We start from the raw sequence: 26831 nt of genomic DNA on the forward strand, positions 1-26831 counted from the left end.
GCTCATGGCCATTGAGTCAAGCAAAAGGCAGTGGCCGACTTAATGCAGCTATTCTGAAAACCCAACACAGCAAGGCCCAGCTGATACGACAGAACACGTATCACTCCACTGACTTAGAGCTACCCTGGCCGACCCTGTGTGACCCCATATCTGGCCCCAGGGACATGCCAGGCTCTCCTGGGCCAGGTGGAAAACAAGCGAGACAGTGTCTGCCCTCCAAGCCCAGGATGGTCAGTCAGGTTCCAAATGTGAGAATGGCCTGGGATGTCAGAGAACGTGGCTCCTTTCCTGGGATTGAGGACCCCGCTCTTATCACCCTGGAGCTGCAGGGTTTGGGGAGCACTGGGAAGTGAGGCTCGCGGAGGCAGCAGCACCTCACTCACCTTTCAGCATCTCCCTCTCGAGTGCCAGGTGGGCACCCTGACTCTTGGCAGCTTCCTTGCGTGTCCTCAGGCGTCTTCTCCTCCGTGTCTCACACAATGGTACGCCAGCCATGATCATTAGATAAATAGCATAATGTGTGATCCATCTGGAACCTTAGCAAAGGAATCGTTCTATATAGAACCACAGTTTCACCTGGAAAGGGATTGATTATTTCCAGCACCAAAACTTTTATTGTAATTTATACACCTAATGTTGGCTTTGATCACGTTGACTGGACAGAACGGACCCCTTTCTGATGGTTTAGGATTGTTCACAGTGTTTCCGTCGTGACACTAGCGTGTTTCCTGTGGTGTGCCGTGCTGTCTGTGCCCTCTGGCCCTGCACTGAGGGCCCCACGGCGCTGCGAGCCTCCACGCAGCATCACAGATGCCCAGCCCCGTCTGTCTTTGCGTCCACATTTATTTACAGTCAAGGCCACTGGCTCCTTCTCCACGGCCTTCCAGAAGAAGCCATAGCCCCCTCGCCATCCCAGCGGTGCGTGTGAGGCCCCATGGGGGTGTGAGATCAGTAAGAAGCAGAGGGGAGGGTTGGAATAGTTAGTGGTTCAAGAAGAGGGAAGGTTCTGAGTGAGGAGCGAAGGGGGCTACCCTGTCAGTCACATGTGACGCCGGCTCCAGCACCTGCGGTGGCCGCCCACAGGCTCTGTTGCTTGTTTTCCTGTTTCTGCCCCATGTTTCCAATTTCAGGGTTGTGTGTGGTTGAGTTCCAGATGAGCGAGGTGATGTACTTTTTCAGTTGACTTTGAACTGGATTGTTCAGTGCATTTGTCACGTTAGCAAGTTCTTCCTGAGTTCTAACAGCTCTCCAGTTTAACCTAAATCTGTTTCCTCTCATTAGTCTTCAGTGTAGATGAAAGACCAGTTAGCTGGTCACCATCTTCTGTGTCGCAAATATTCTGAGAAACCACCAGATTCTTCCATGTTTTATTTTTGAAGCGGAAGAAGTTCTTCATACCTTTAGGCTTTTTCCCAGCGAAGTTTCCAGCTGGTGTCATCAGACATAAGTCCTGTGCTGTTCGTGTACTTCTGTCTCCTCAGGACAACCAGTGCTTTCCTGTGGGCCCTGCAGCAAGGCCACTGCCTTTGGCTTGCCTGAAACATGTTTCGTGGGTACAGGGTGGGGGTGAATGTAAAACTGCTTTCCTCAGATCGTCAGAGGGCTCCATTGCCCAAAGCGCTGAGAACACTTTGTGGGAGCTCGCTAAATAAATGCCCCAGGAAAGGGCCAGTTTATGACTCTAAGAAATTCTGTGGAAGTGGGGGGGTGGGGGTTGAGTGCCACACTGAGCATGAGTGTGTTCATCTTCTGATTCCCTGCGCCCTAGAGCAAGGCCAGTAGCTCGTGCCAGCCCCCAGTACAATCCCCGGAACGCTGCAGGTGCCCAGCAAATGCTGGCTGTGCTCAGGTTCTGTTCCCAGCCTCCTTTTCTTCTTTTAGTATCACCAGACCCTTTTCACCTTAAGGTTTTCAAAATAATAATAATAGTAATGAAAAATACTTATGGAATATTTAACAACACGCCGGCCCGCAGGATAAGAACTTTACACAGTGTATCTCACTTAATCCTCACAAGGGGAAACTCGGGGGTGTAGGTAGTGGAGGTTGAGGAGGCGGGCCCGCCTCAGGTTACCAGGTGGTATGTGGTGGACGACTCCCCACATTTCCCTCCACTTTGGTGAGCGAGAACCCTAGGTGGAGGCTGCTCCACGGTGCTCTGATATAAAGCGAAGCCGCCTGTCCCCAAGAGAGGACTCCTGCCTTCCGTGCGTCCTTCCCATCCAGGCCAGGCCTCGTGGAGACCTGGCCAGCGCTGGTCAGAGCCCCAAGAAAGCTGGGCTGGAACAGGAGAACCACAGGAGTCTTCAGGAAATGAGTCTATTCAGAATTGCAGTCATTACATGCCGGGTGGGTTTCCCACTGCCAGCTTAGACAGGGACCCCTAGGAAATGCCTGAATGCATGAGGAAGGGCCGGAGGAGGTCTGCACACGTGCCTCGTGGGTCGAAGGGCCAGCTGCCAGCTGTTTTCAGCCGACACCTAGACACCATTCCTTTGCTTGTTCAGCAGGCTTTATCACACACCTGCTAGTGCCACTGCCACACTGAGCACGAGTGACAGGAAACTCCTGCTCTCTGAAGCTCACAGCCCATTGGGGAAGATGGGTGTGAACCAGCATTCATGAGCGGTGACGAGCTCTGTGGCACAAGTGTACAAAGGAGGCGGGGAACAGAGTCCCTGTGACGTGTCTCTCCCCCTCCCCCCGCCAGTATGGGAAAGCCTGTGTGCTGGTCTCCGTCTCCGCTCAGCAGGCGAGTCAGTGTGGGAGGCCAGCCCACCCAGGGGAGGCAGGTGGCAGGGAGGGGACAGGGGATGGAAGCCAGGAGAAAAGAGGCTGACCAGTTCCCGACAAGCTGAGCTCAGAGTTGAGAGCTGGCTCATCGGGCTCCGTGTGCTCTCTTGTCAGTCTTTGTTGGAGTGAGAGTGACCCTCTAAGGATGGAAGGAAAATGGCTCTCCCCACCCCACTCCTGACCACCTCTCCCTAAAAGTCCAGGAGACTCCCAGATATAGCACATTGCTCGGTCTCTCCATTTACACTCCTTGCATGCAGTGGCCGGGGCCACTTCTTTCTCAGAACTCTTTGTGACAGGGTATTAGGCACAGCTTGTAAGTGTCACTGCTCCTATGGCTGGCTGTAGCCATTCCTGGGCAGGCAGCCAGGGAACCACACAGGGCATTGGGTGGGGCCTGCCCCCAGGTAGGGGCAGCCGGGCTGAGGCCGCAGAGCCCTGGGTGCTGTGACCTGTGCCACGAGGAGCAATGCCCACCCTCAAGAAGGCTGCATGGAATCGACCGGTCTTTCTAGTCATGAATGGCTGCCCAGGCCTGGCCTGGGCTCCCCATAAGGAAGCTCCCACAAAAATAGGGCCAGTGTCACAGGTGATCAGCTTTCCTAGAGTGTCTCTGTGTCCTGGATAAACAGGCCTCCCATCTGCATCCTGGGCTGCCCTAAAAGATGGACTCCGAGTGGCAGTTTGGGGAAGAGTCCCGTCAGGCATTGACATTCATGGGCCTTGCAGTGTTGACTTACCATCTGCCCAGCTCGCCTGGAGGGATGAAAGGCCTAATCCAGATTATTCTGGCCTTGGGTCCAAGGTAGAGTTGAGGGTGGCACCCAGAAAGAGCTGAAGTCTTCACTCGGCCTGTGTGTGGGAGCTTTCACTGGCCAGAGACCAGGGGGTAGAGATGGGGGTGAAAGCAGCAGTCTCCTTGCTCGCGCCCACCTGCCCCTTCCTGCGTGCAGAGGGAGAGCCAGTGCCTTGGTGTGTCCTGCACATTGGCCGGGGCGGGGGGCAGGGGGAGGACATGGCAATGTTGGGGAAGCCCAGAGCTCCAGACGGGAGCACCTCCATTTCAACCACTCTGAACCTAGTTCATAAAACGGTGGGTCAATATTTTAAAAGTCACGTAACAAATGAAGAGCTCTGCCAGACTCAACATACCGCATCCCAGTGGGTGATAAGACAAGTGTTAGTCCAGTGGAAACAGCCCAGGAGGAGAGAAGGTTTCGTATAATCTGCTGGGTTTCACGTTTACAGTGGGGCGGCTGCCTTGGACAAGGCTCTTCATTGCTCAGGTGACCAACAAATGAGTCCCTGCCACATGTCACCTTGTGTGGGATCTAAGTGATAACCATCTACCGGCAGGTAGGAATTCCATGACAGAAAAGCCGGCGAGTCCCACCAGGCTGGCAGAAGCCGTCTGTGTTCTGTCTGCGAGCTCACGTGCCTGCCTTCCAGCAGGGATAGCGGAAGGAAAGCTGCAGGAACTGCTCCTGGGCCCTTCTTCTGGGGGGCTCTGCTTCCAGTCCCCAAAACAGGCGTTGTTTCCCCTCAGCATTCTCTGTAGAGCATCAAGCAAATCATGTCTCTGAAACACCTCGTTTGTTCCCAAACCCTTCATCAGAACCTACACATGCCTTGGGCCCTGGGATATAGAGATGAGCGAGACCTGCTCCCCAGATGGGAAAACCGGAGATCCAAGATGAGTTCTGGGCCTGCGCTGAGCGCTGAAAGCTCAATGTGGCTGAGCGGAGAAGGTGGGCTAGGGAGCGGCAGGCAGAGAGATTCCAGGGGGAATCCTCAAGAGTCTGGATGCCCGTCGCCCAAGAGGGAGCCCAAAGAGAGCCCAGGGATGGAGGTGTCAATTTCCTGGTGACTTGGTAGGGAAGCTGGGTTGGGGCCAGAGCAGGCCAGCGAGAGCGTGCAGGGGCCACAGCCCACAGCCTTCGATGCCAGAAGCCACATCCTCCGAGGGCCCTGCCCACGGTCAGAGGCTGGGCAAGGGACTGACCTACAGGACTGCCTGAGATGCTTCTGACAGTGTGCAGTGCAGCAGGGGAAATATGAAAAGTGCCTGAATTCTTTGCCCAGCTCAGAGTTCAGTGAGAAAACGCCCCCTGGGGACAGACTAGAAAGGCTGTGTGAGGCTTGCCCAGGGTCCCCCAGCTCCCAGGGCAGGCTTTCAGAGCAAGGTGTGTAAAGGTCAGATGACCATGACCCAGCGGACAGCTCCGCCAACTGGGCCAGGACACTTCCACAAATGGAGCGGGAGTAGCATTAGCAAAACAGGTCCGCAGGTGACATAGGCAGAACCTTTGAGCCTTCAGTTAGTGACAAGAAAACTAGAGCAGTGAAAGCAAATGGGCTTAGCACCTGTGCTCATCCCAGCAGCAACACTGGGACCAAGGGACCCGAGCCCTGCCCGCAGATGAGAGGAAGCACTTATGTGGGAGGGGGAGTGGCAGAGGGCTGAGTCCTGCTCCTGCCCTCCTTGTCCCTCCAAGAGGAGAAACACAGGCAAAGCAAGGGCTAAAGTAAGACCTCCACAGTTACAAAACTGTCGCGGCCCAGCCAGGCCTGAAGGTGGCGTTGCGTGTTTGCCTGCCGGGTATGGCCAGTCTCAGACACGGGGCGGCAAGCAGCCTTGGGGAAAGGCTCCATCCATCTGGGGTTGCCACCGAGGTAGAGAGCCAGGTCGAGGTGCGTGACCTCAGTTCTGCAGCTGCTGCCACCTGTGAGGGGTGAGAAAGTACAGGAGTGATGTGACAGACCAGCACCACTGACCCTCCCCTGGGGACCAGCATGGCCTTGGGACAGGCCCTCTATTGAGGCCCGGCTGTCAGCAGAGCCCTTGGTCAGGCTGCTAAGGAAACCCTGCTCCCTGTCCTTGGGGAGCTTATGGTAGGCGATCACCTGAGGCAAAAGCAGGCGGGGCGTCTGTGAGCCTGGGGACGTCATGCAACCCCTCAGAGCCTCCCTTTGCTTTCCTATGAACGAGGGGTCTAAGGCTTGTGAAAAACACGTAAAGCACCATAGATATTTGACGTATTGGTCTTGCTTAGACAAAGCAAACAATTGCAGATAAAAATATGGATTTGGTGAGCACCTACTGTATGCCAGATAGTGTCCTAGGCACTGGGAATTAAGGTAAACAGAGCTGCCGGAGCCAGCCAGAGAGGGCTTCATTTTGGACAGGCGTGAATGGCCCCTGAGGAGCTGGGATGGGGCTGGAGGAGGAGGTGCAGGTAAGTAGAGACCCAGATGAGGAGAAGCCAGAACAAGGCTGCGATGTGATTTGTGTCAGTTAGGAGCTAACAGGTATAATCGAGGAAGGATTTGCCAGTGCAGTCAGTCCTTAGCCCCTGTCTGGGCCAGGCAGAGGCTGTGGGGCAGGGAGACGCTCAGGTGGCAACCCTGCCCCAACAGCCTCCAGCAGGAAATGTGCATGGCTCTGGCTCCAGGACACCATCAGTTCTGCCTTGGGGCTAGGGTGAGAAAGAAAACTGATGGTTTCCCACAGGATTTACAAGATGTAATGTCTTTGAGAAAGCTGATACCATCCCACATGCAGGGCTGGAATTGTGGCCCACGTGGGCCTTTTTCACACATGAAGTCATAAAGAGAATGTTAGTTAGGGGGATCTCCCAGGGGCCCTTTCAGAGACTGGTGCTCTGCACAGTGTGCCCAGGCAGTTACCCAGCTCAGGTCCCCATGCCAACGCATGTCCTCCCTGTGGTCTTGGACCAGGTGCACACAGGAGGGCAGTGTGAGGGGGGCTGATGACAGCAGCCCGGTGAAGAAGCAGCACCCCACCACACGGCCTCCCCAGTGCTGAGAGCCTCTGCAGATCTTGCTGCCCTGGGTGGCCCACTCAGGTAGCCCCCAGCCTCTGCAGGCCCTCATCTCTGGGGTCAGGGGAGACCCAGAAACACAGCCCCTCTTTATGGCTGAGGAACCACTATTTAGCTAAAGGACTCAGATTCCTGTTTGGCCCATTCCAGTAAACCTTCTCCTGGACACCTTGCCCTTTCGTCCAGTTGCACTAGGGAGGTCTCGGCCTCAACTGCCCTGGCAGCCCCTCCCCATCTGCAGACCCAGGGCGGACAGAGAACAGGCTTTGGGGTCAGAAAGCGCCATCTCCAGATCACAGCCCTGCCCCCCTGGTGGTGACCTGTGTGCTCGCTGCGCTTAGCCTCTCAGGCACTCAGTTTCCCTCTGTGCAAATTAGGGCTCGCTTACGCCTCCCCATGCAAGGTTTTTGTGAGGACTCGATAAGAGAATGTTCTCAGAAAGCCCAGCCTGACCAGCGGTTCTCCTTATTCGCTCACAGCCTTTAGTAACCACATGGCTGGGGTGGGGGCCCTGCTCCAGCGTAGCTTCCCTCCCCAGCGGCAGGGAAGGTGAGCAGAGCATGCTGAAACTTGCAAAAACAAAGCAGCATGAGTCCCCAGGAAACGTGTTTCAGCCTCCCTTATCTAGCTGTGTTTTGTGTGTGTGTGTGTGTGTGTGTGTGTGTGAGAGAGAGAGAGAGAGAGAGAGAGAGAGAGAGAGAGAGAGAGAGAGAGAGAACTAGAGAACACCTGTGTGTTCTGGCATACGCTTCTCTTTCAAAGATCTTCGTGCCCAAAGCCTAATTTTAAAATCAAACTTGACCCCTCCCAATGTCAGTGGTGACTTAGCTGACCACACTGAGTTTGTCCAAGGCTGCCAAGCCAGCGCCCACTGTTGGGCTGGGGCATGAAAGGGAGCCCGAGCAGGGCAGCAGAGCTGTTGGGGGGCACTGCGGTGGCTCCCTGAGGTGGTTGGGCCTCCGTGCATCTTGGCCACACCTCCTCTGGTCCACGGTTCTAATTCCAGTTGGACAGGAGCTAGAAGTAGAGAAAGGCATGTGTGTCAACACCATGGCAGAGCCAGCAAGCCCTAATTACCCAGCTCTGCGAGGCCGCCCAGCAGAAACTGCCACCTGGTTCTGCTTAGGGCGAGGTTTCTGCCATGAGCGCCCGGCCGCTGCCGCGTGCGGGCTGCCCTGTGCCTCCGTGAGCAGAGCCCTGAAACTTGGGAAGGAGCGAGGCTTCTCGGCTAGCTTTACGCTGACAAAGGGCTTTCTGCCTGTCAACCCGGCTCCCCAGCAAGCCCCCAGCCCCCTCCCTACCGCAGCCACTGGGCCTCCCTTTGGCAGGGCCCGAGGGCCCCTGCTCCAGGGGCCGAGCCTCTGGAGACTTCCTTTTGAGTTAGAAAAACAAGCAGCTGAACCGTGCTCGCTGCAGCTGGGCCCCGCCTGCTGAACCTATAGAAAGGCCTGGAGTGGATTCAGCCTCACAGAAGAGGAAACCTGGCTCCGGCCTCGCCCGCAGGGCCTGTTATGTCTGGCTCCAGAGACCTTCTCCTCTGGGGTTTTCCATGCCTGTGAACTAGGCCCCATTCATTTCCCTGTGGTTTCATGGGAATGTCCAAAACGCTCAGCAGGTTGCAGGGAGCCCAGGAGGAGAGGGGTCAGCAAGAGGCCCAAGCTGTGACATGTGGTCAGCCCTGTGGCCTCGGCACCCACCGTTCAGGTGCTTGAAGCAGGGTACCCCGTCGGCTGTGGGTGGGCGCCCATCAGTCATCTGCCGAATTTTGCCCAGTGGGCCCCCCACCCACCCCAGCCTGCTCTGCCTGCTGCTCCCTTTCTCCAGGCCTCCACTTTCCAGCTCACAGGCCACCAGCTCCACCCTGGCCTGGCCTAAGAGGGAACTGCAGCAAAGATCTTGAAAGTTTCCGGGCCCCAGCAGCTCTCACTGCAGTGCTCATCGGACTGCTGCCTCCCATCATGCCCGTTTCCTGGGGCCCTTGCACTTTCCCACCACACTCGCTGGGGGGGAGCAGCAGGTCCCCTTAAGGGTGGCCACCCCACTGCCCCTGTGGGCTGCTCAGCCACAGAGAAGGGGCCATGCTCGGGCACACAGCTCCGGAGAGAGGCCCAGCTGCCATCATGGTGCTGCAGAGCCCAAGGGCTCCCAGGCCTACTGGGAGGTCCTGCCCGAGTGGGGAAAAGCTGGTCTTCAGAAGTGACTGTGAGACTGGCTGGGAGCAATTCTTATCCTATCTCTAGGTGAGAGCTTTTCACCAAGAGCTAATTGAACAATCCCTGTGAGTGACCTAATTATAGTTACATGAGACCCCCCAGAGTTGTGACAAGTGCCTTGGTGGCTGAGGGCAGAAGAGGCTGCTCTAGTCTCTTACTTGGTTTTGGTCTTTGAAAATTGATGCATTTTCAGGTTTGGGCAACAGCCATGCCACTGCTCTGGCTGCCTGGCTCCCCGGTCGTTCCCAAAGCCACTTTCTGAGTGTTCTGAAAGTGGAAGGGGTGGGGTGTTTCTCATCTGGTCTAGCTGGTAAATGGATCTGGAAACAGGACATCCTAGGATCCTGGGCAGCCTAGCCGCTCTTGCCAGGCAAGGTCGAGAGGATGAGCGCACAGGAGCAGAGCGTGAGCAGAAGGAGCAGGGTCAGGAGCTCGGCCTGCCTGCCTGCCAGCACGCCTGGGCTGGGTGAGCCCCTGCGGCCAGCGCCAGCCTCCTTCCACTGTCTGGATGGGCCAAGTTCGGGGAGAGCCGCTTGCTCCGCTGTGCCTGCCGATGCCACAGGGCAGGGACCAACACCCCCCACACTGGGTCTGTCCACAGAGGCTGCCCTGTCCCTAAGCCTTTTTGATGTGACCTTTCTTGGATGACCTGATGGGTATGGGCCTCTCTTCTCTCCTGTGCCCCGTAGACTTGAAAAGCCAGTTTCAGGAACAGCGTCTTCGGCGTCTTCGTGCTCCAAGCTTACCCAGCTGCTCCTTCCACAGAGGCCTCCTGTGTTTTGCAGCTGCCGGTCACCCACGTGTCTGCCCTGAGCCCTCAGGACAGCTTTGCACGAGGGGCCAGGGAATGCGAGGTCTAGCCCCCTCTTCCCCTCACTGGCTGGGGCCCTAGCAAGGCCTTTGCTCTCTGGGCCACTGGAACCAGTGGCTTGTCCCTTCCTGTAGAAAGAGACACTGTGCATGGGGTCTTCCTGGGGCCTCCTTCAGCAGAGGGCGGCTCACACAAGCCACCTCCTCTCTGCCCAAATAACAAGGCCTGGCCACCCTTCCTGGGAGCTCACAGCTCTGAGGGGACAGCGCCTGCTGGTCAATACTCACCCTCAGCTTCTTTCTCACATTAGCTCCTTTGCCTCTAAGATCTTTTGGGTACTTACAACAGCGATCAGAGAACATTCCAGAGAAAAAGACTTTAACTCGTGCTTCTTTCACCAATAAGTGTATTGAGAGTTGTCTACCATTGCCGGCCTCCCTCACTCTTTAATTTTTGGTTTCTGAATCAACTGCCCCACCCCCCCACTGGCACTGAGGCTTGGAGCTTCCCCTCCCCTAATCCAGTGGTGTCTCCAGGCCCCTCTCCACTTCACCAGGTGTTTGCAATGTGAACCTCCCCAGCTCAGCCTTATTCCCTCAGGACACTTCACCTCTCAGCCAGCTCGTCCCCCTCTACGCCCCCTCCTGTTTCACCCCTCTGCGCACCCGGTGACAGTGAAAGTCTTGTCTACCCAGGGCCTCACCTTGTGTGTACCTCTGTGCTCTGGCCAACCTGCCCTTTCTTGCTGCCTCTGAATGCTTCTTACAAGCCCTCAGACTCCTCAGCTTTCGTCCTCGCTGTGCCCGGCCCCACCACCACTGGGTTCTGCATCATGTCCATCCCTCATTCTGCAACCTCCCCCCCCCCCAGATGAAGTCCCAGGCCCCCTCAGGCCATACTCCTGCCATGCAGCCCTTCTCTCCCCTTGATTCTTGTTTTCCAAACATGCCTGATGCTTTGTTTTGCATTCACACTTTTACAATTCCGTCCCTTTTGTATAAAGTATACTTTTGTATAAAGTATTTCCCTCCACCTTGCCTGGAATTGATCTTGTGTTTAGGCCGGGGCTTCCTGGAGGGCAAGCGGAGGCTCTCTGGCAGCAGCAGGGCCCAGCACCCACGCAGGCAGCTGCGCCTCAAGGTCACACAACCCTGCTGGTCGCTTAGAGAGTTGTGGGCCTTGGGGCAGTCACCTTTCCTCTGTGCACCTTAGGCTTCCCCACCCAGAGGAAGGGATGAAAATGGCTGCCAGGGCTGCAGGAGGGTATAACGAGCTGCAGCTAGCATGTGGTGTCATCTGCGGCAGGTGCTTACTGGGTGTCTCGTCCCTTCTTACTGCCCTGACCCACAGCAGCAGCTCAGAAAGGTTTGAGGATGAGTAAGAACCAAGAAACAAGTGAAGGGCTCTAGCTGGGAGGCATATCCCTCTGTTATCTCTTAGATAACAGCGCCTCGGGCTCATTAAGTGGAACAGTGCTCTGTAGACTGAGTGTGGAGGAGAGAGCAGGAAAAGGCTGTTGCTTCTCTCCTGCCTTCTTTGGGAATGATTTCAGTGGAGCTCTTTTCTTAGGCAGAGCTTTAAATTCGTGACAACCTCTGGCAGCAAGTGTTCGGAGTCAGAAGTCTATGTGTGAGGGCTGTGTGCCTCAGCAGAAAAGGCCTGGTGGCAGGGACCGAGCTGTCCCAACTCCTGAACGTGCCCCATCCTGTGACTGTCATTCTGCACAGATGTGCTGAGGCTGTACCCTGAGCCAGGCCTGGCACTGGGACGGGGGTAGGCGGCACTGGGGCGTGGAGAGAGAGAGAGCCATGATCAGAGGCACTCACAGTAGTGTGGGCTAAAGGCTGTGATGGGGTACGAATGGGACATCTAGGAGGCACATGGGTGGGCACCTCATGCTGCCCCCCCAGAGGAAGGGACAGCTGAGAAAAAGAGATGGGAGAAGAGTGGTCTGGGATTCCAGGCTGAGGGAACAGCAAGAAATAGCCCCAAGAATTCATTATGGCTGCAGTGAATGGGATGGGGGTGGGGAGAAGGGAGAGGTCATCCCAGGCACATGACAAAAAGCCTGGCGAACCTCATTTTACCAGGAGGTGGAACTGTCCCAAGGACACTGGGAGTCCCGGAAAGGCTTCCGGCAAGAGAGGGACGGAACCAGATTTGCCTTCGAGAAGGATTGCAGCACTTTGGGTGTGAAGAAGGAAACAGAGCAGGCCTGCCTAGAAGTAGGAAGGCCAGCCAGTAGGAGCTGGAGGCCTAGCACCAGGAGGGCGGCCTCGTGGGAGCAACAGAGGCTTCTGGGCATGTTACTGTGTTCAGCCGAGGCCCTGGGGTTGGGGCCACCCGGCTCAGTCACATCCACATATGCGCAATGATAATGTCATTAGGCCAGGCCCTGGTATATTGCATCCTTATTTTTCAGGCCAATAAATTGAGGTTCAGAGAGGTTAAGAAATGTATCTGAAATCACCCAACTAGTGAGTGGCAGAGCTGGGATCCAAGGCAAGCTGCGGAGCTGGTAACCATCTCTCCTCTCCAGGTGGCTTGGCCTGTGCACAGCGAGCCAGGAGAGAAGTAGGGTCAGGAGCCCCACCATAGGACACCCCCAGCCACCCAACCAGAGGACCTCTCATGGCCACAGACACATCCAGACCCCTGATTCACAAAACAGCCGCCATCTTCCAGACGAGCAGAGGGGCATGGACCGGGATGGGCAGTCTTCCTCCAAAGGAGCAGAGGTTTTAGCCCACTTGTCATTCAGCCACTGTCTGACCCCTGGCAGGTGGAGTGGCCGTTCCCCACACATCAGCCTTTAAGATGCGACACAAACGGGTTCAGCTGCCAGCAAGAAGTAAACGCTGTGTCCAGTGCTACTTGTCAGGTCATGATGCACGTTAGCCCCTGAAAGGAGAAGGGATGTCCTGTAATGAAAACATCAAGTGAAATAAGGTTTCAGACATTTATACTGTTTTTCCTTTAAGTAACACTAACACACTTTGGGAAACACCGTTCTAGACCAGAGCCATCTTTGCTGTGGGAGGAGTGTGTGAAACTGTGTGCAGGTTGCTCGTGGCCTTACCTGCCATCCGCCATAGCACTTGAGGGACTCTGCCACCTCTGGGCTTGCTCAGCTCCTCCCTAGGATGAGAAGCCTCTCACCTGCCCTTCCCCTGGTCCTCCAGCCCCTGGAGGCCCAGAGCACAGGTAGGTGGGATGCTGCACATGAGTGCTGCCCAGCTGCGACCTGGCCTGGCCCCCAGCTGGCCGGGCAGCTGTCTTGTCACAGCAGAGCCCGCCCCAGACCTCCAGAGTGGTGGACCCCCCAGTGGGACTGGGCTCCATATGCTCAGCAGATGCCAGGCCTGGGACCAAGGCCCCGTCTCCGAGGGCTTGGCTTGCTGTTCTGGAAGGTGATTCTGGCTGGCAGCCATCCCTGAGCCCCTGTTTAGAGCAATTGTCAGACAGTTGCTGAGTTCCAGCTCACGCCCCCCACCCCTGCCCCCCCAGCAGGGCTGAGTGATCTCATGCCTGTGCCATGCTGGGAGGGAAGGGGTTGGTGGGGGTGGTGGGCGACGATCAGGACAGGTACCCAGGTCAGGGAGCAAGGTCTGGGGCCAGGGCACGTGCCCAGCCATCCCCAGTCGGGTTCCCGGATCTCAGGGTGTGCAGTTTGCCCTCAGGTACATCCGCACCCAGAGGAGCTTGGGGCATCGTCTGAGGTCCGGCTGCAGGCCTGTGCGTGCAGCACTGTTCCTAAGAGAGGAAGGAGGTCAGGGTGAAAGGGGGCTTGCTGACGGGGTCAGCTATCGGAGCTCCTCTTCTAATCACCCTGCCCCGCAGAGCACATTCACTGTCCCCGACTGCAGCCCTCAGCCCAGACTGGCTTTGGGGGAGGAAAAAGCACTGATTTGGAGCCCACAGACCCCTGGCCCTTGGGCTGCAGTTTATAAACTAAGGCTCTTTCCAGCCCAGAAGTTTCTGGGTTCTAAGCTGCTCCTGCCACGTCCCAGGTCCTGTGGAAAGAAGCTGTTGGGGGCCCCCTGCTGGTCCTTCCAGGGAACTGACGAAGTGGGGAGGAGGGAACTTGTAGATCTTGGTGAGAGGGGCCTTTGCGCCCAAGAGGAGAGCAATGACACCCACCCACCCCCCACCCCCGCCCCACCCTGGCCCAGCACAGTTCTCCCTCCCATGGCTGCTGACCAAGTTGTTGACAGTGAGTCGTGAACTCTGGAATCTGACGACTGGCCACTTGGCTTTTCCTCGGCCTTTGTGTTCCTGTGCTCCATGGGGACCCAGTTCCATCTGCGCTGCGCCCCTCCCAGCCACCCCAGGGCTTGACCGCCAGGACACTCCAGGCCCCGCTCCTGCTTTCTCTTTTTTTTGTTTTTTTTAGAGAGGGCACGGCTCAAATTGGCCCATGTGGGGATCGAACCGGCAACCTTGGTGTTAGCAACACGCTCTAACCAACTGAGCTAACCGGCCACCCTCCTCCTGCTTTCTCATGCTCACAACTTTGCGGGTTCTCTCTAACTCTCCCTCTCCCACCTGCTGATATAAGAAGGATTTTAGAACAGGTTGTGGGGAAATGGTCCCTGCAGCTATCCTAGAACATTAATGAGCCCTGACGCACTTAGGGAATCCTGGCTTATTGCTGCACCACCTCCCAGGCTGGTGACATTGACCTGTTTCTGGGATGAATGCTTGGTATCAGCGAACTGTCTTGGAGAGGGTTCTGCTTAACTCCCCTCTCCCCTGTCACGAGGGAGGGCTTACGACACAGAGATTTGAAGCCTCCCCCCCACATACCCCCTCCCCTCTACCCGCACCAAAGGGACCTGTCCAAGGTCAGCCTCTGAGTCCAAAGCTTCGCCAGACTTTCGAGGTTAGTAAGAGCGCACGTGTTTTTCTCTCACCAGCCGCAGGTGACTCGTGGCACTGAACCGGAGGTCCATGGGGGGGACACATAGTGGGGTCACTGGAGAAGCAGCTCGACTGGGGTCCGTGGTCGTTGCCTGGGGCCCTGGACATTGGCCCCACCTCCCCCATACCTTTCTTCCTATTCTTGTCCTTACTTAAGACCTTGAGAGGTGAAGTGGGAGCCCCTGCAGGAACTGGGAACAGGAGCATCATTGTTTCTTTGACCCAGGGGTGGGGGCACAGGCGGAAGCCGCCCCAGCCCAGCCCTGCTGCTGTGCCCTGCCCAGCGGTCCCTAGCCTGCTAGCAGCCTGATGGCAGCCCTGCTGTGGGGCTATGCTGCCCCCTGCTGGCCACGCTGCAAAATGCAGCCCCGAGTCTTCGCCGAAGCCCGTCGCTGGGCTGGAGGCGAGCTCCAAGCCCCTGCCCCTAGCGGTGCTCCGACTGCCTGGGGAGACAAGTACAGAACTGCCTGGCACCGTCATGTTTGTTGAGTGAACAAACGAATGAATGAATATACATTTATTTAGGTGGTGATGGGCTGCAATGTCTGACCAGGAGCAGACAATGAATCAAATCAGACATTTATCAAGCATGAACTGAAGACTCCTCTTGGGTTGACAAGACCTAAGTAACAAAAACAAATATGAAGCGTCAGTGCTAGACGGTGACAAGGTGACCGTAGAGCAGCCTGGCCCTTGTTGCCAAGTTGCCACGTGGCTGGGTAGCAGTAAGTGCCCAGGTGGATGGAGAGCGCCTTTAGCTTGGGCCTTCAGGGATGGCGTGGAAAGGGTGAGGAGAGGGATGGATGGCAGGGCTGAAAATCACAGGGCACCCTGGGGAGACCCCAGGCCGTTGGGCATGGAAGGTGGGGAGAGACAAAAGCACCTGTCATGTCTTGAGGCTCACAACTCGGGCACAGGGTCTGCCCTTAAAACAGGTCTTACCCCGTCGGTCTCTACAGCCACCCTGTGAAGCAGGTGCCATTGTCTCCGTTCTACATTTGAAAAAAAGGAGGGTCAGAAAAGGTCCGTGACTCATTCAGGCTCCTACAGCGAGAACATGTGGAGCCAGGACCCAGATCTCGTCTCTGATTTGGTGGTCAGTGCAGGTGCCTGTACTCGGGCTTTTCAGCAGGAAGTGATGCTCATGGGCAGACTGGGGTGGGGGGGTACTGTCAGGATGGCCCCCTGAAAGGCTGTTAGGCATCCCAGTGGGAAATGAAGGAATGTGTCATGCCCCCCTGGGCCTCTCACCGGCAGGCCAGCAGAGGCCAGAGCCTGCAGTCCTGCGCCCCAGCTGTATGCCTGCCCCTCGGTGCTACAGGAGGGGCTAGGAGCGCACAAAGTGTGGAGAGGGCTTCTGAGAGAGACAGGTGTGCGCTGGGGACAGCTTGGCAGACTGGAGCCATGCTCCTGCCGAGGTCAGCCTAGTCGGAGGGGCTCCGCACCCTCACGCTCGCTCTCTCCTCACTCACTGGCTGCTTTTCTTTGCAAGAGCTTGGCAAGGTGACGAAGTTCACCCTGTAGTACTGCCCACACCTCCAGGAAGGGGACGTTTACGCTGGGCCTCCGGCTGCTGCCATGCCTGCTGGAGCTTCCTCCCTGAGCTCTACTTCCTCCATGGGAGAAGGCCAGGCTTGACATGCAACCTGGGGTTCAGATTAAAGGCAGGGGAGTCTTCCCTAAGCTGGGTAAGGCTTTGCCCACGCAGGGCACTCTGGCCACAAGGGCACCAGAACTGCGTGAGCCCCCTTCCCAGAGGCCTCAGCTCTAATGCACTTGTCCCCCCACGGGAGCCCCAGGTGGGGAGCAGCGCGTGGACCTCCTGCCCCAGATTGGGGGGGGGGGCTGACCTCAGGCCTATGATCCAGCATCCCTCGGTGCCTGACCCCTCAATTCTGGCACACTTCCATCCTCCATCAGTCCCCTTAGGTTCTTGGCGTGCTGTTGTCTTTTCATTTGGAGCCATATCTAGTCCTACTTACTCTTGATTCTCATTACACTCAAGTGAAGCGAAAGTGGAATTTTCACTCCTAAGAGGTTGACTGGGTAGGGTTTGGAATCCCAACAGCACCTCTGCCTTACCGGGAGGCGTGAGTCCACGCTTGCTGTCTGTGACGCTCCTGTTCATTCTCAGAAACCCCCATTTCCCCAGGGGGAGGAGGAGCCCAGCACTCCTGGGAAGGGGCAGCCCTGGGTCTGCTCACGCCTTCCACACCCCCCCAGGGTGGCACATTGTTTTCTTACAGCTGGGGTTGCCCCTGAGGGTTCTGGAGGCAGGTCACTCAGCAGAGATCTTTACTAAGTGCCCTTTCTGGGTCAGGCAGGGTGCCAAGCCCTGCGGCTACAGCAGGGAATGAGACAGACACCCCCCCCCACCCCCCCCCACCCCCCCCCCCCCACCCCGCACCTCCAGAAGAGTATAGAGGCTGATTAGTACAGTGAGGGGCGTGAGCAGGAAGTGAGAGAGAGGAACAAAGTAGATTGGATGGGGGGGATGGGGGTGGGGGGCATCTCTAAGCAGAGACTAAGGGAGCAAGAGAGCCAGCCAGCCAGCCCGGACCTGGGGAATAATGGGAGCGGCCCGACCCCGGCGCTTCCCCCCCCCCACCCCCCACCCCCCGACCCCGGCCTTCCCCCCTGACCCCAGCCTTCCCCCCCCTCCCCCCAGCCTTCTCCCCCCCTCCCCCCAACCCCACCCCCCCTCCGGCCTTCCCCCCCACCCCAGGCCTTCCCCCCGACCCCGGCCTTCCCCCCTGACCCCGGCCTTCCCCCCCTCCCCCCAGCCTTCTCCCCCCACCTTCCCCCCACCCCCCCCTCCGGCCTTCCCCCCCCACCCCCCAGCCTTCTCCCCCCACCTTCCCCCCACCCCACCCCCCCTCCGGCCTTCCCCCCCCACCCCAGCCTTCTCCCCCTACCCCTCCCCCCCACCCCACCCCTCCGGCCTTCCCCCCCCCACCCCAGCCTTCCCCCCACCCCGGCGCTTCCCCCCCGACCCCGGCCTTCTCCCCCACCCCTCCCCCCCACCCCACCCCTCCGGCCTTCCCCCCCCCACCCCAGCCTTCCCCCCTGACCCCGGCCTTCCCCCCTGTAGGCTGGTGGAAGAATTCATGCTCTTGGCCAACATGGCAGTGGCCCACAAGATCCACCGGGCCTTCCCCGAGCGGGCCCTGCTGCGGCGGCACCCCCCACCCCAAGCCAGGATGCTCAGTGACCTGGAGGAGTTCTGTGACCAGATGGGGCTGCCCATGGACATCAGCTCCGCCAGCACCATCAATGTGAGTGCCGGGAGCGCGGGCAGGGAGAGGCCCTGTTTGGGGATGAGGAGGGCCTGGGGGTTGGAGGTGCCGCAGGCTCTGTGTTCTCGTCTGTCTCCTTCAGTCAGAACTCCCCTGCAAGAGAGAGGGGAGGCCGTGGGGAGAAGGCCTCTGAGTCGCCCACCAGGCCCCGGCTAGGAGGCTCCTTGAGGCTCGGCTGTAGGCAGGGGTCCTATAGCCAGGGATGGGCTAGGCCTGAGCCCAGAGGCTTTCAGTAGGGGCTGGGACCATCGGAAGCCAGAGAACGCTTTTATGGTAAGTGGCGTCCAGTGTTCCCTGCCTGGAACTAAGCCTCACGGGGCTCAGGAATCCATGGCCTCAGCTCTGATCTTCCAGGCGGGAGACTATTGCTACTTGTGCCCCAGGCCTGGGGTGGGTGAGAAGGTGCCTTGGGTCAGACAGCTAGAAACCAGTCTGTCCAGGCCAGCCGGCTAGACGCGGAAGGACTGACCTCGAGTCAGGCCCAGTGTGGGACACAACAGGAGGCTGCTGGCTCCCCTGCACGCCACCCATGGCCATCGGAGCCGGGCTGGGCCCCTCAGCTGACGCTTCCTCCCCAGAAGTGGGTTTCAGATGCTCAGCGGGTGACAGGCCCCAGAGCCTCTTCCTAAGCCTGACTGCATATCACACGGGTTTGCTTCTAGAAAAGTCTGACCAAACTATTTGGAGATGACAAGTATTCACTGGCCCGGAAGGAGGTGCTCACCAACATGTGCTCTCGGCCCATGCAGGTAAGGGGGGCCTAGTCCCCCATCATCCCCCATCTCCCAGGAGCACTCATGACCTCTGCACATGCAGAGGACCTCAGGGGAGGGTGGGGAGGCGCCCCCAGGCAACGCCTAGGATGGTGGGGCTCCTGAGCCTGATCTGCTGCCACCTGCTCAAGGACGGCTTGTCTGGGCCTGTTAGAGGGCCCAGTTTGAGCCCCACTGCCCTCTGCCTGGCCTCCTGGGCTCTGTGCCTTGCAGAAAGCACAGGGCATACACCAAGCCTACAGGCCCGATTCCCCACAGACCAGCTTGGGGAAGGGGATGAGAGCCTGTCGGCAACTCGTGGCCAGATGGAGACCCTGGAAGGGAGCAGCCTGTCCAGGGGAGCAGTCCTCAGCCCCCGCCGCAGCTTATGGACCCCAGTAGAGAAGTCTCCCTCTTACCAGCCACGAGAAGGGGTGTCCTGCCATGGGCCTGTCTGCAGACAGGATAACGGACTGGCAGCTTGAGAGGTAGATGATGGCTTGTTCCTGGCAGCCTCTCAGCCCTCTGAGGCCGAACTCCAACCCCTGCAGGCCCGAGCACCTTGGGAAGGAGCCCACCCAGTGGACTGTGAAGCCAGCAGGAGCTGCACATGCTAATGGGCTAGTTCTGGGCCACAGCCCGGCTGGGAGACAGTGACAAACCGTTTTTCAGGAGCTCAGTCACTCAGCAGGTTCATTCTGTTCACAAGAACCAGATCGCCTCAGCTGGCCACAGCTGGTTTCTTTTCTAACACCTTAAGCTGTGACGGGAATGGAGCCATCGGGCCTGTTTAGGTCTGGCTGCCCCAGTCACAAGTGTCTGCCCCATACCAAACTCCTTAACGTACCCCACACAGGGTCAGGGGGTGCCTGTGGCCACCAGGCTGGACACCATCCTGCCCTCCAGTTGCCCCTGGGTCCCAGGAACTGCCTCCTGGCTGTGCTGTGCATTCCCTGCCCCTAGAAGCCATCCACCTCCAAGATCAAGCCAGCCTTGCAGCCCCACAGAAAGGAGACCCCTTCTGAGTCACCTGGAACCCCAAAAAAACTGGACTTCTGACCTGGCCTGCCAGTACCCTCCGAGGCCAGCCTTTGCCTCAGGATCTGATGGCAGGGAGTACCCAGAGTCTAGTGCCCCTGTTCTCCCAGCCCCAAGAACTGGGGCAGGGACAGGGAACCAGCCAGAGGTACCAGCAGTGAGCACGAAAGTCCTAAGTGAGCTGCTGAAACAGGGCTGTCCCAGGGATGGCTGGTCTCTGTGGGAAAGCCACAGTCCCCACCCATCCCACTTTGCCCAGAGACACCAGCAAGGGAGCCAGGGCCCTCTGTCCTCCTCACCCAGCTCTTCTGGGGAACTGGGCCACTGCTGAGAACAAAGCCCAAATGTGGCTCAGAGTAGAGGCAGCTCCCACCTCCCCCAGAGACTTGCCCCAGACATAACCCAGGGCCCAGCAGGAGCTGGAAGGGAAGCAGAGTTGGGGAGCCAAGCAGGTCACCACCAGCTGTGCCCTGAATTCCAGGGCCTCCATACGCACAGAAGCTGGAGCCTGCTGTCCATGTAGCCGGGCACACAGGAGGGTGTGAGTGTGAGAGTGAGCAACAGCGGGGAGCAAGCAAGTGCGCACGCAGGGTGTGACTGGCTCTCGGCGAGGAGGCTGGTCACTTGATCCCAGGCAGCAGCATGTCCTTGCTTCCCAGCCCTGAGAGCTCAGGGACACCGGGCAAGTAGCTTCAGGGCCTGTGGCCAGGGCTCCCAGGACAGCAGGACTGCTCGGAGCCTGGGGCTATTTGTGGGGCTCCTACAGCCACCGGGTGTCTCTTTCTGTACCCCAGTCATAACTCCCTCCCTGCAGAAGGGCCTTTTGAACTCAGAGCCCTGGGTCTTGGCCCCAGGACAGGTTATCAGGGACAAACGGCTGAGGCTGACTGGCGGGCAAACCATTGGCCTCCCTTGGCTGGCACAGGTCGAGTGTTAGGAGCACAGAGGTGCCAGGGTGTGAGCGTGGCGTTCAGCAGGGCAGGCATCAGGGCCCGAGGGCATGAGGTCAGCCACGGCCAAATGCTAGCCCAGGCCCAGAGAGGAAGAGCCAGGCACCCACTGCCCATTTTGCTCTGGGTGGTGGGCGTCCTGGGCCTTTCCTCCTGCCTCCCATTCTGACCATATGGTGGAGGTGGTCCAGCAGGGCTACCCCAGCCCCTTCCTGGGGAGGGGGCAGACCAGAAACAAACCCCCTCTCCTGGCAGTGAGAACAGCAACTCACTGCAGAGAGAATAAGCTCCTCCCCAGCTGCCCTCAGACCCCTGGTGGCCCTCCCTCGTCTCCCCAAGGGCTTGGTCAGCAGGACTGAGGGAGGAGGCCCTCCCCATCTTGCGGTTCCCAGCGCCCACCCTGTCCTCCGTGAAGGCAGGGTGGGCCCCTTGCAGGGTTGCTGCCATGAGCGAGTCTGGACAACCCAGGGCAAGGCCTGCATTTGTCTTCGGCAGCAGAGGGGCGTGGGCACCCTGTGGCCTTGGCCAGCCTCATGGCAGCCCTGTGGGTCCCGTTACACAGAATGGCCCCAGCCTCCGCGGGCCTTCCTGGCTGTGCTCAGCCGCCTGCAGCCTGGCGGGCCGGTCCCAGGCTGGCAAAGCCACCGCGGCCCCGACCTGGCCTGGCCGGGCTCTAAAACCCCCACCCCACCCCAGATGGCGCTGTACTTCTGCTCGGGGGTGCTGCAGGACCCGGCGCAGTTCCGCCACTACGCCCTCAACGTGCCGCTCTACACGCACTTCACGTCGCCCATCCGCCGCTTCGCGGACGTCATGGTGCACCGGCTCCTGGCGGCCGCGCTGGGTAAGGGGCGCGGCTCAGGAGGCAGGGGAGGCCGGTGCCAGCGGAGCTGCCACCCCCAGAGCGGTGCACTGCGGCCAGAGGCCACACGGCTGTGACGGTGGAGTCCCCAAGGGGTGGGCATCCCGAGCAGCAGGGAGCCTGGGCCCGCAAGTCCTCCTCTGTGCCATTGGGGCTCAGTAAAAGCTGAGGCTGGGGCATGAGGGCCCTAACCTGGCCCGCCACCCTCCCAGCCTCTGGAGCTGGGCGGCGGGAGGCCTTGGCTCCACGTGGACCTCCCACGCCACCTGCCCGGGCCAGGGGCACCACGCTGCCATTGCCCAGCCATGGCCGGCACGCACGGAGCAGCCGGCCAGCGTTCCCCCGACCGCCCTCTTTGCAGGCTACAGGGAGCTGCCAGACGTGGCGCCCAGTGTCCTGCAGAAGCGGGCCGACCACTGCAATGACCGCCGCATGGCGTCCAAGCGCGTGCAGGAGCTCAGCACCAGCCTCTTCTTTGCCGTCATGGTCAAGGTGAAGCCACCACCCTGGCACCCCGTCCCGCCCTCTGCCCCACCTCCCCTCCCGGGCGCCTGCTCACAAGGAGCCCTGGAGGAGGCCAGGGGTCTTCAGCAGCTGGGGTGGGCGCTGGGGAGGTTCCGCGCCCCGTGGCCACTCCTTGGCTAGAGCTCTGCCCCGCAGGAGAGTGGTCCCCTGGAGTCGGAAGCCATGGTGCTGGGCGTCCTGAGCCAAGCCTTCGACGTGCTGGTGCTGCGCTACGGGGTGCAGAAGCGCATCTACTGCAACGTGAGTCTGCGGGGCGCCCAGGCCGCAGTTAGGGGCCTTGGGGGCAGCCATAGGCCAGCTCCAGGTGCAGACCGGGCTCCTGTGCCCTCCCCGGGCCCGACAGACAGCCGCTTAGCACAGTTTTCCCCTGCCTATTCCCGTTCCCTCTCCTGGCGTCTCCATATTCCTCTAGCCTCTGGTGTCCCAGGGACAGCCTTTAGTGGACACAAGCATGGAGGGTGGGAGCACAGGCCGCGGACCCTGCTGTTCCTGTCCACACTGCAGGATCCAAGCTGTGATGGTACCACCCTCCCCCTCGCTCAGGTGTGGGCCGTGCTAGCACACAGTGGCAGAGGGTGTGGAGCCCCTGACCTTGCTCCCCTCCCCCACCCAACCCCAAGCCCACCTAATGGGCCCTGCCAAGACACCCAACTCTGCCTGCCTAGGATGGGGGACCTTCTCCAAGGACTAGGCAACCAGAGAACACGTTCCTTCATAACCAGTACAGGATGGTAGGGTATGCAGGCTTTATGAGATTTTTTTATAGGAACACGAGGGAAGGAAAGATCAGAAAGATGGTCCATGGCCCCTCCGGAAGCCAAGTCCCTCAAAGAGAAGGAAGAGACCAGCCTTGGGTCCTGCCCTGGGTGGCTATTTGTTTCAGGGTTTCCCAAAGATACTTGGTGCTTCCCTGAGGCCTCCTGAGGGACCTGTTTCAGCCGACTTTGTGGTTAGCAGGTCACCACCTGGATCCCAACCCTGGCTTGAATTTCCCAACATCCAAAGCCCTTTAGGGAGTGCACAGCCCAGCACACAGTATGAGAAAAACACGATAGCAATAAATGGAGTAGAGACAGAGTGGAGTCCAGCTGAAACCATTCAGGGCTCTAGTCCTGAAGTCCTGAAATTTACTGAGCAGGAAGAAAGTTCATCATCTCTGCAGCCATCAATCTATGCTAACAAGCCCGGTGCCAACAGGGGGCGGCAGGTGCCAGCCTTAGGTGCCTGGTCCACCTGGGGCCACCACCTCCTGCGAATAGCACAGAGCCAGTGGCCCCATGCTGCTTCAGCCAAGATGTCCTGGCAGGGCCTCTGAAGCTGGCGAGGCGAGGGGCGAGGATGGGGGTGGCCCCCTGGGAAGTCAGGCAACTAGCTACTGGGCTGGGTGACAGGGCAGGAAGCTCCCTTGAGGCCAGTCAGAGGTGGAACAAGGAAGGGGACTGCTTCCAAGCATCAGAGCTTTGCAGGGTCAAAGGGGTTAGAGGTGGCACCCAGAGCCCAGGGCCTGAGACCCAGGTGTGTGCCCCCCCAGGCCCTGCCCCTGCGGTCCCACCACTTCCAGAAGGTGGGCAAGAAGCCAGAGCTCACGCTTGTATGGGAGCCTGAGGACATGGAACAGGAGCCAGTGCAGCAGGTCAGAACCCGGGGCTGGGGCAGCGTTCCCAGAGCACCCCTGTGTCCCCAACCCCCCGCCCCAGTTCTGTCTCCTGGGACGCACTCCCCTGGCCTCCCATTGCTGTTCCCCTTATCTCCCCCATCACTCAGCTCCCAGGTGGGCTGGCACCAGCTCACCCACACCACCTCCTTTGGGTCTAGCTTTCGGAGCCACCTCCCCTTCCTTAGGGACACCCGCTGTCGGGGAGAAGCAGGGGGCTCTGCCTGTCTCTCTAAAGCAGGGTTCTTCACTTTGGGTGTCCTTTTGAGAATCCGATGAGAGCTGTGGCCCTCCTATCCAAGAAAGTGTATATAACACTTTCCATGTGCGGCGTGCTCCGCAGGCCAGCCCAGCCCCAGCTGTTGTCCCGGACCCTCGGTGCTCACTGTGTACCAGGTACCAGGACCCTGGCCGCAGTACCTGAGCGGGCTCGGCTTTCAGACGGGCAGTCAGAAGCCTAACGAGGCAGAGCGAGTGGTTCTGGGGGCCCAGTGGATACACCGTGGCAGAGCTGGGTTTTGCCAGCAGACCCCTGCCCCTCCTGTCCCCTGGGTGGCCCCTGGTGATCCACCCGTGTCACTGCTGGGTTCTGCTGTGCCGCAGGTCATCACCATCTTCAGCCTGGTGGAGGTGGTGCTGCGGGCAGAGGACGCAGCCCTCAAGTACAGTGCCATCCTGAAGCAGCCGGGTACCGAGGGCCTCCTGGGCCCGCAGGACGAGGCGTGTGACAAGGACAACCAGCAGGACTGAGGCCACCAGCCGGCCCCACCCCACCCACCCACCTGCCCCACCTGCTGGCTTGTAGGACTAGGACCTTTGGCACCAAAGGGGATTTTTAATTTGGTTTTTAAAAACTCAGGGTTTTGTTTTATTTTTTTCATTGTATTTTATTATTTGCAGCTCAGTTTTTAAACAAACTGGAGGGCAGAGGGTGGGGCTGGATGGACGGCTGAGGCCTGGCCAGTATTTACCAGAACAGAATGGTATCTGGTCCTCCCAGGAGTCCAGCCCCCCTTCTGCCAGGCCACCACTGCCTTCCCCTGCCCAGGAAACTCGGGGATGGGGGGACGTTCAGCAAATCAGTGTCATGGAATAAAATCAAGTGCAGTCCAGTGTGTGGGGCACCTTTGGGAGGCCGCGGTGGCAGCCCGCCCCATGGGCCCCAGACGAGGGACCTGGCTCAGGCTCCACCCCTTAGAGCTGAGCTGGGGTCACCACCCTCTGGAACCTTCCTGTCAGTTCCAGGATGATTCACCGAGCTGGCCGCCTGGCAGATTGATGCCAGCACCTTTTTCTGGCTGATTAGAAATGTAATTAGTATGCAAGACGGCAAGCTTACCCATCACCCTACCGCTTGTGGCTGTGTCCCTCCCTTCCCCCACCATTTCCTCTTTGCCTGCCAGCTGCACTTGGCTTAGGAGGAGGGGACCTGGATCCTGTGACACCCCTTCCCCCTGTTCCTGGGCCAGAGCTCTGAGAGGCCTGTCCACCCCATGGTTCATGCCGGTGCCTCAGCACCTTCTGCCCCAATCCTGCCGCTGGGCAGCACCGAGGGAACACAGACAGTGAGGCGTGGCCGTGCTGGAGGTGGGAAGGACCCTCCAACTGGTCTTCCTGACCAGGGACAGGAAAATGGGCTCCTGGTGGCCCAGCCTGGCGCAGTCACCTGTGTGGCATTCTGACATCCACTGATACCACCACCGTCAGGGACGCAGGGACAGAGGTGGGCCACTGGGCGGTGTTCTCTCTCCAGTGAGCCTGACCTATGCTCCTTCCAAACCAGGAAATCACCAGTTGTTTCCCCAAGAGCTGCTGGAAACGAAGTCCATGGTGGCCACGGGCCCGTTCCCACCATGTGGGTCCCACCGTGTCGATATTGACGAGCTCGACTGGTCTGGTTATACTGAGCTTCCTTCAAAGAAAAGTTCAATGCAGCACCTTGTGAAGGGCCTGCGGTGTCTGGAGTAGTGATGGCATGGCTGCTTTTGTCTGCCACTGGCAGGCATGGCTCGTCCACCTAGCACTGAGCTGGGGGCCACAGCGGAGCAGAGGACCCCTCGTACCTGCCCCCAGGTCCTTTCTCTCTTCTTAACACCTCAGTCAGCCTTTAAATCTGTCCCAGGGACCACCATCCCTTTTCAGCTCCTGTCCGCAGAGCCTTTGCCTAGATCCAAGTATCTGGAAGGGAAGAGAAGTGAGCATCTGGTGGATTGGTATTTGGATGAGGAGGTCTCAGGTGCTTTCCTGGCCTGGGTAGCCAGACAGCCCAAGAGAGACATCACAACCCTGTCCCCGTCCCCTCAGCTGCCCCACTGAGGAGGAGCAGCCCTCTTCTCTCATGCTGTCCCCAGGACCTCCCACAGAGCCTGGGAGCTGAGGGCAGAGCAGCGCTCCTCAGGGAGGCCGTGGGTGAGAGTGCTGGGCTCCTTGGTGGGCAGCGTGGACCCAGACCAGACTTCTTTCTGCCCCAGCGAGGACTAGCCAGCTCAGTCAGCAAGGAGGAGCTTTGCTGCCTGGATTTGCTTGGGAGGCAGAGGCTGGCCTACCCCAGAGGCCCCCTGGAGCCGTGGGGGCCATAGCAGCCCCACCTCATTGACAGGGATGAGAATTGAACTGCATCCAGAAATGAGCCAGGTCCCTGGCCGAGGTGTCACCGCAAGACTGCCCAGCCAGGACCAGGGCCCAGGCAGCTGCCCTCCACCACACCCTGCCTGGGCCCAGCACTTCCCACCCACTGCAGCCGTGTCTTCCATCTTCACCCGCTTGTTCAGCCATTGTTGACGCTGTCCGTCTGCAGGGCATTGGTGGGACACCTGTCCATGGGTCCAGTGGGAAGGACAGCCCCTTCTGTGGCCCCACACAGCGGACTTAATGAAAGGGTGATGAGACAAAACCTCGGCAAAGAGAAGACTCGTTCCTTCGGCTGTCCCAGAGCACCTGGGCACCAGTGCAGACTGAAGCCCAGGCCACAGTGGCCGCCCCAGGTCACCATGGGGGAGGGAGACGTAGACACAGATAATGTCACATATAATGAGGTTCTGGCAAAATTCAGAGGGACAGTACCAGAAGAAGATGGCACAGGCAGCAGGTCCCACGGGAGCAAAGCAACTGATGCTTGAAGAGACTTGCCACGAGCCGTAAAGGTCCGAGGTCACTAGGGCCAGAGTGCAGAGAG

The 26831-nt window shown here is 58.9% G+C and overlaps 1 protein-coding gene across 2 annotated transcripts in view; it reads left to right on the forward strand.

Moving 5' to 3' along the window:
- DIS3L2 (DIS3 like 3'-5' exoribonuclease 2) overlaps window positions 1-25598 on the forward strand; it is a 307560-nt gene extending 281962 nt beyond the window's left edge. For both annotated transcript variants that reach the window (XM_081051782.1, XM_081051783.1), the window contains exons 15-21: window positions 17671-17854; window positions 18538-18624; window positions 21312-21459; window positions 21839-21969; window positions 22138-22242; window positions 23534-23635; window positions 24260-25598. In XM_081051782.1, coding sequence (XP_080907908.1) covers window positions 17671-17854; window positions 18538-18624; window positions 21312-21459; window positions 21839-21969; window positions 22138-22242; window positions 23534-23635; window positions 24260-24406 — 904 coding nt within the window. In that variant the 3' untranslated portion in view covers window positions 24407-25598. The remainder of the gene's footprint in view (window positions 1-17670; window positions 17855-18537; window positions 18625-21311; window positions 21460-21838; window positions 21970-22137; window positions 22243-23533; window positions 23636-24259) is intronic.
- Window positions 25599-26831: the final 1233 nt, after the last annotated feature.

This window comes from Rhinolophus hipposideros (genome assembly GCF_964194185.1).
Source record: "Rhinolophus hipposideros genome assembly, chromosome: 6".
NCBI classification, from domain to species: Eukaryota; Metazoa; Chordata; class Mammalia; order Chiroptera; family Rhinolophidae; genus Rhinolophus; species Rhinolophus hipposideros.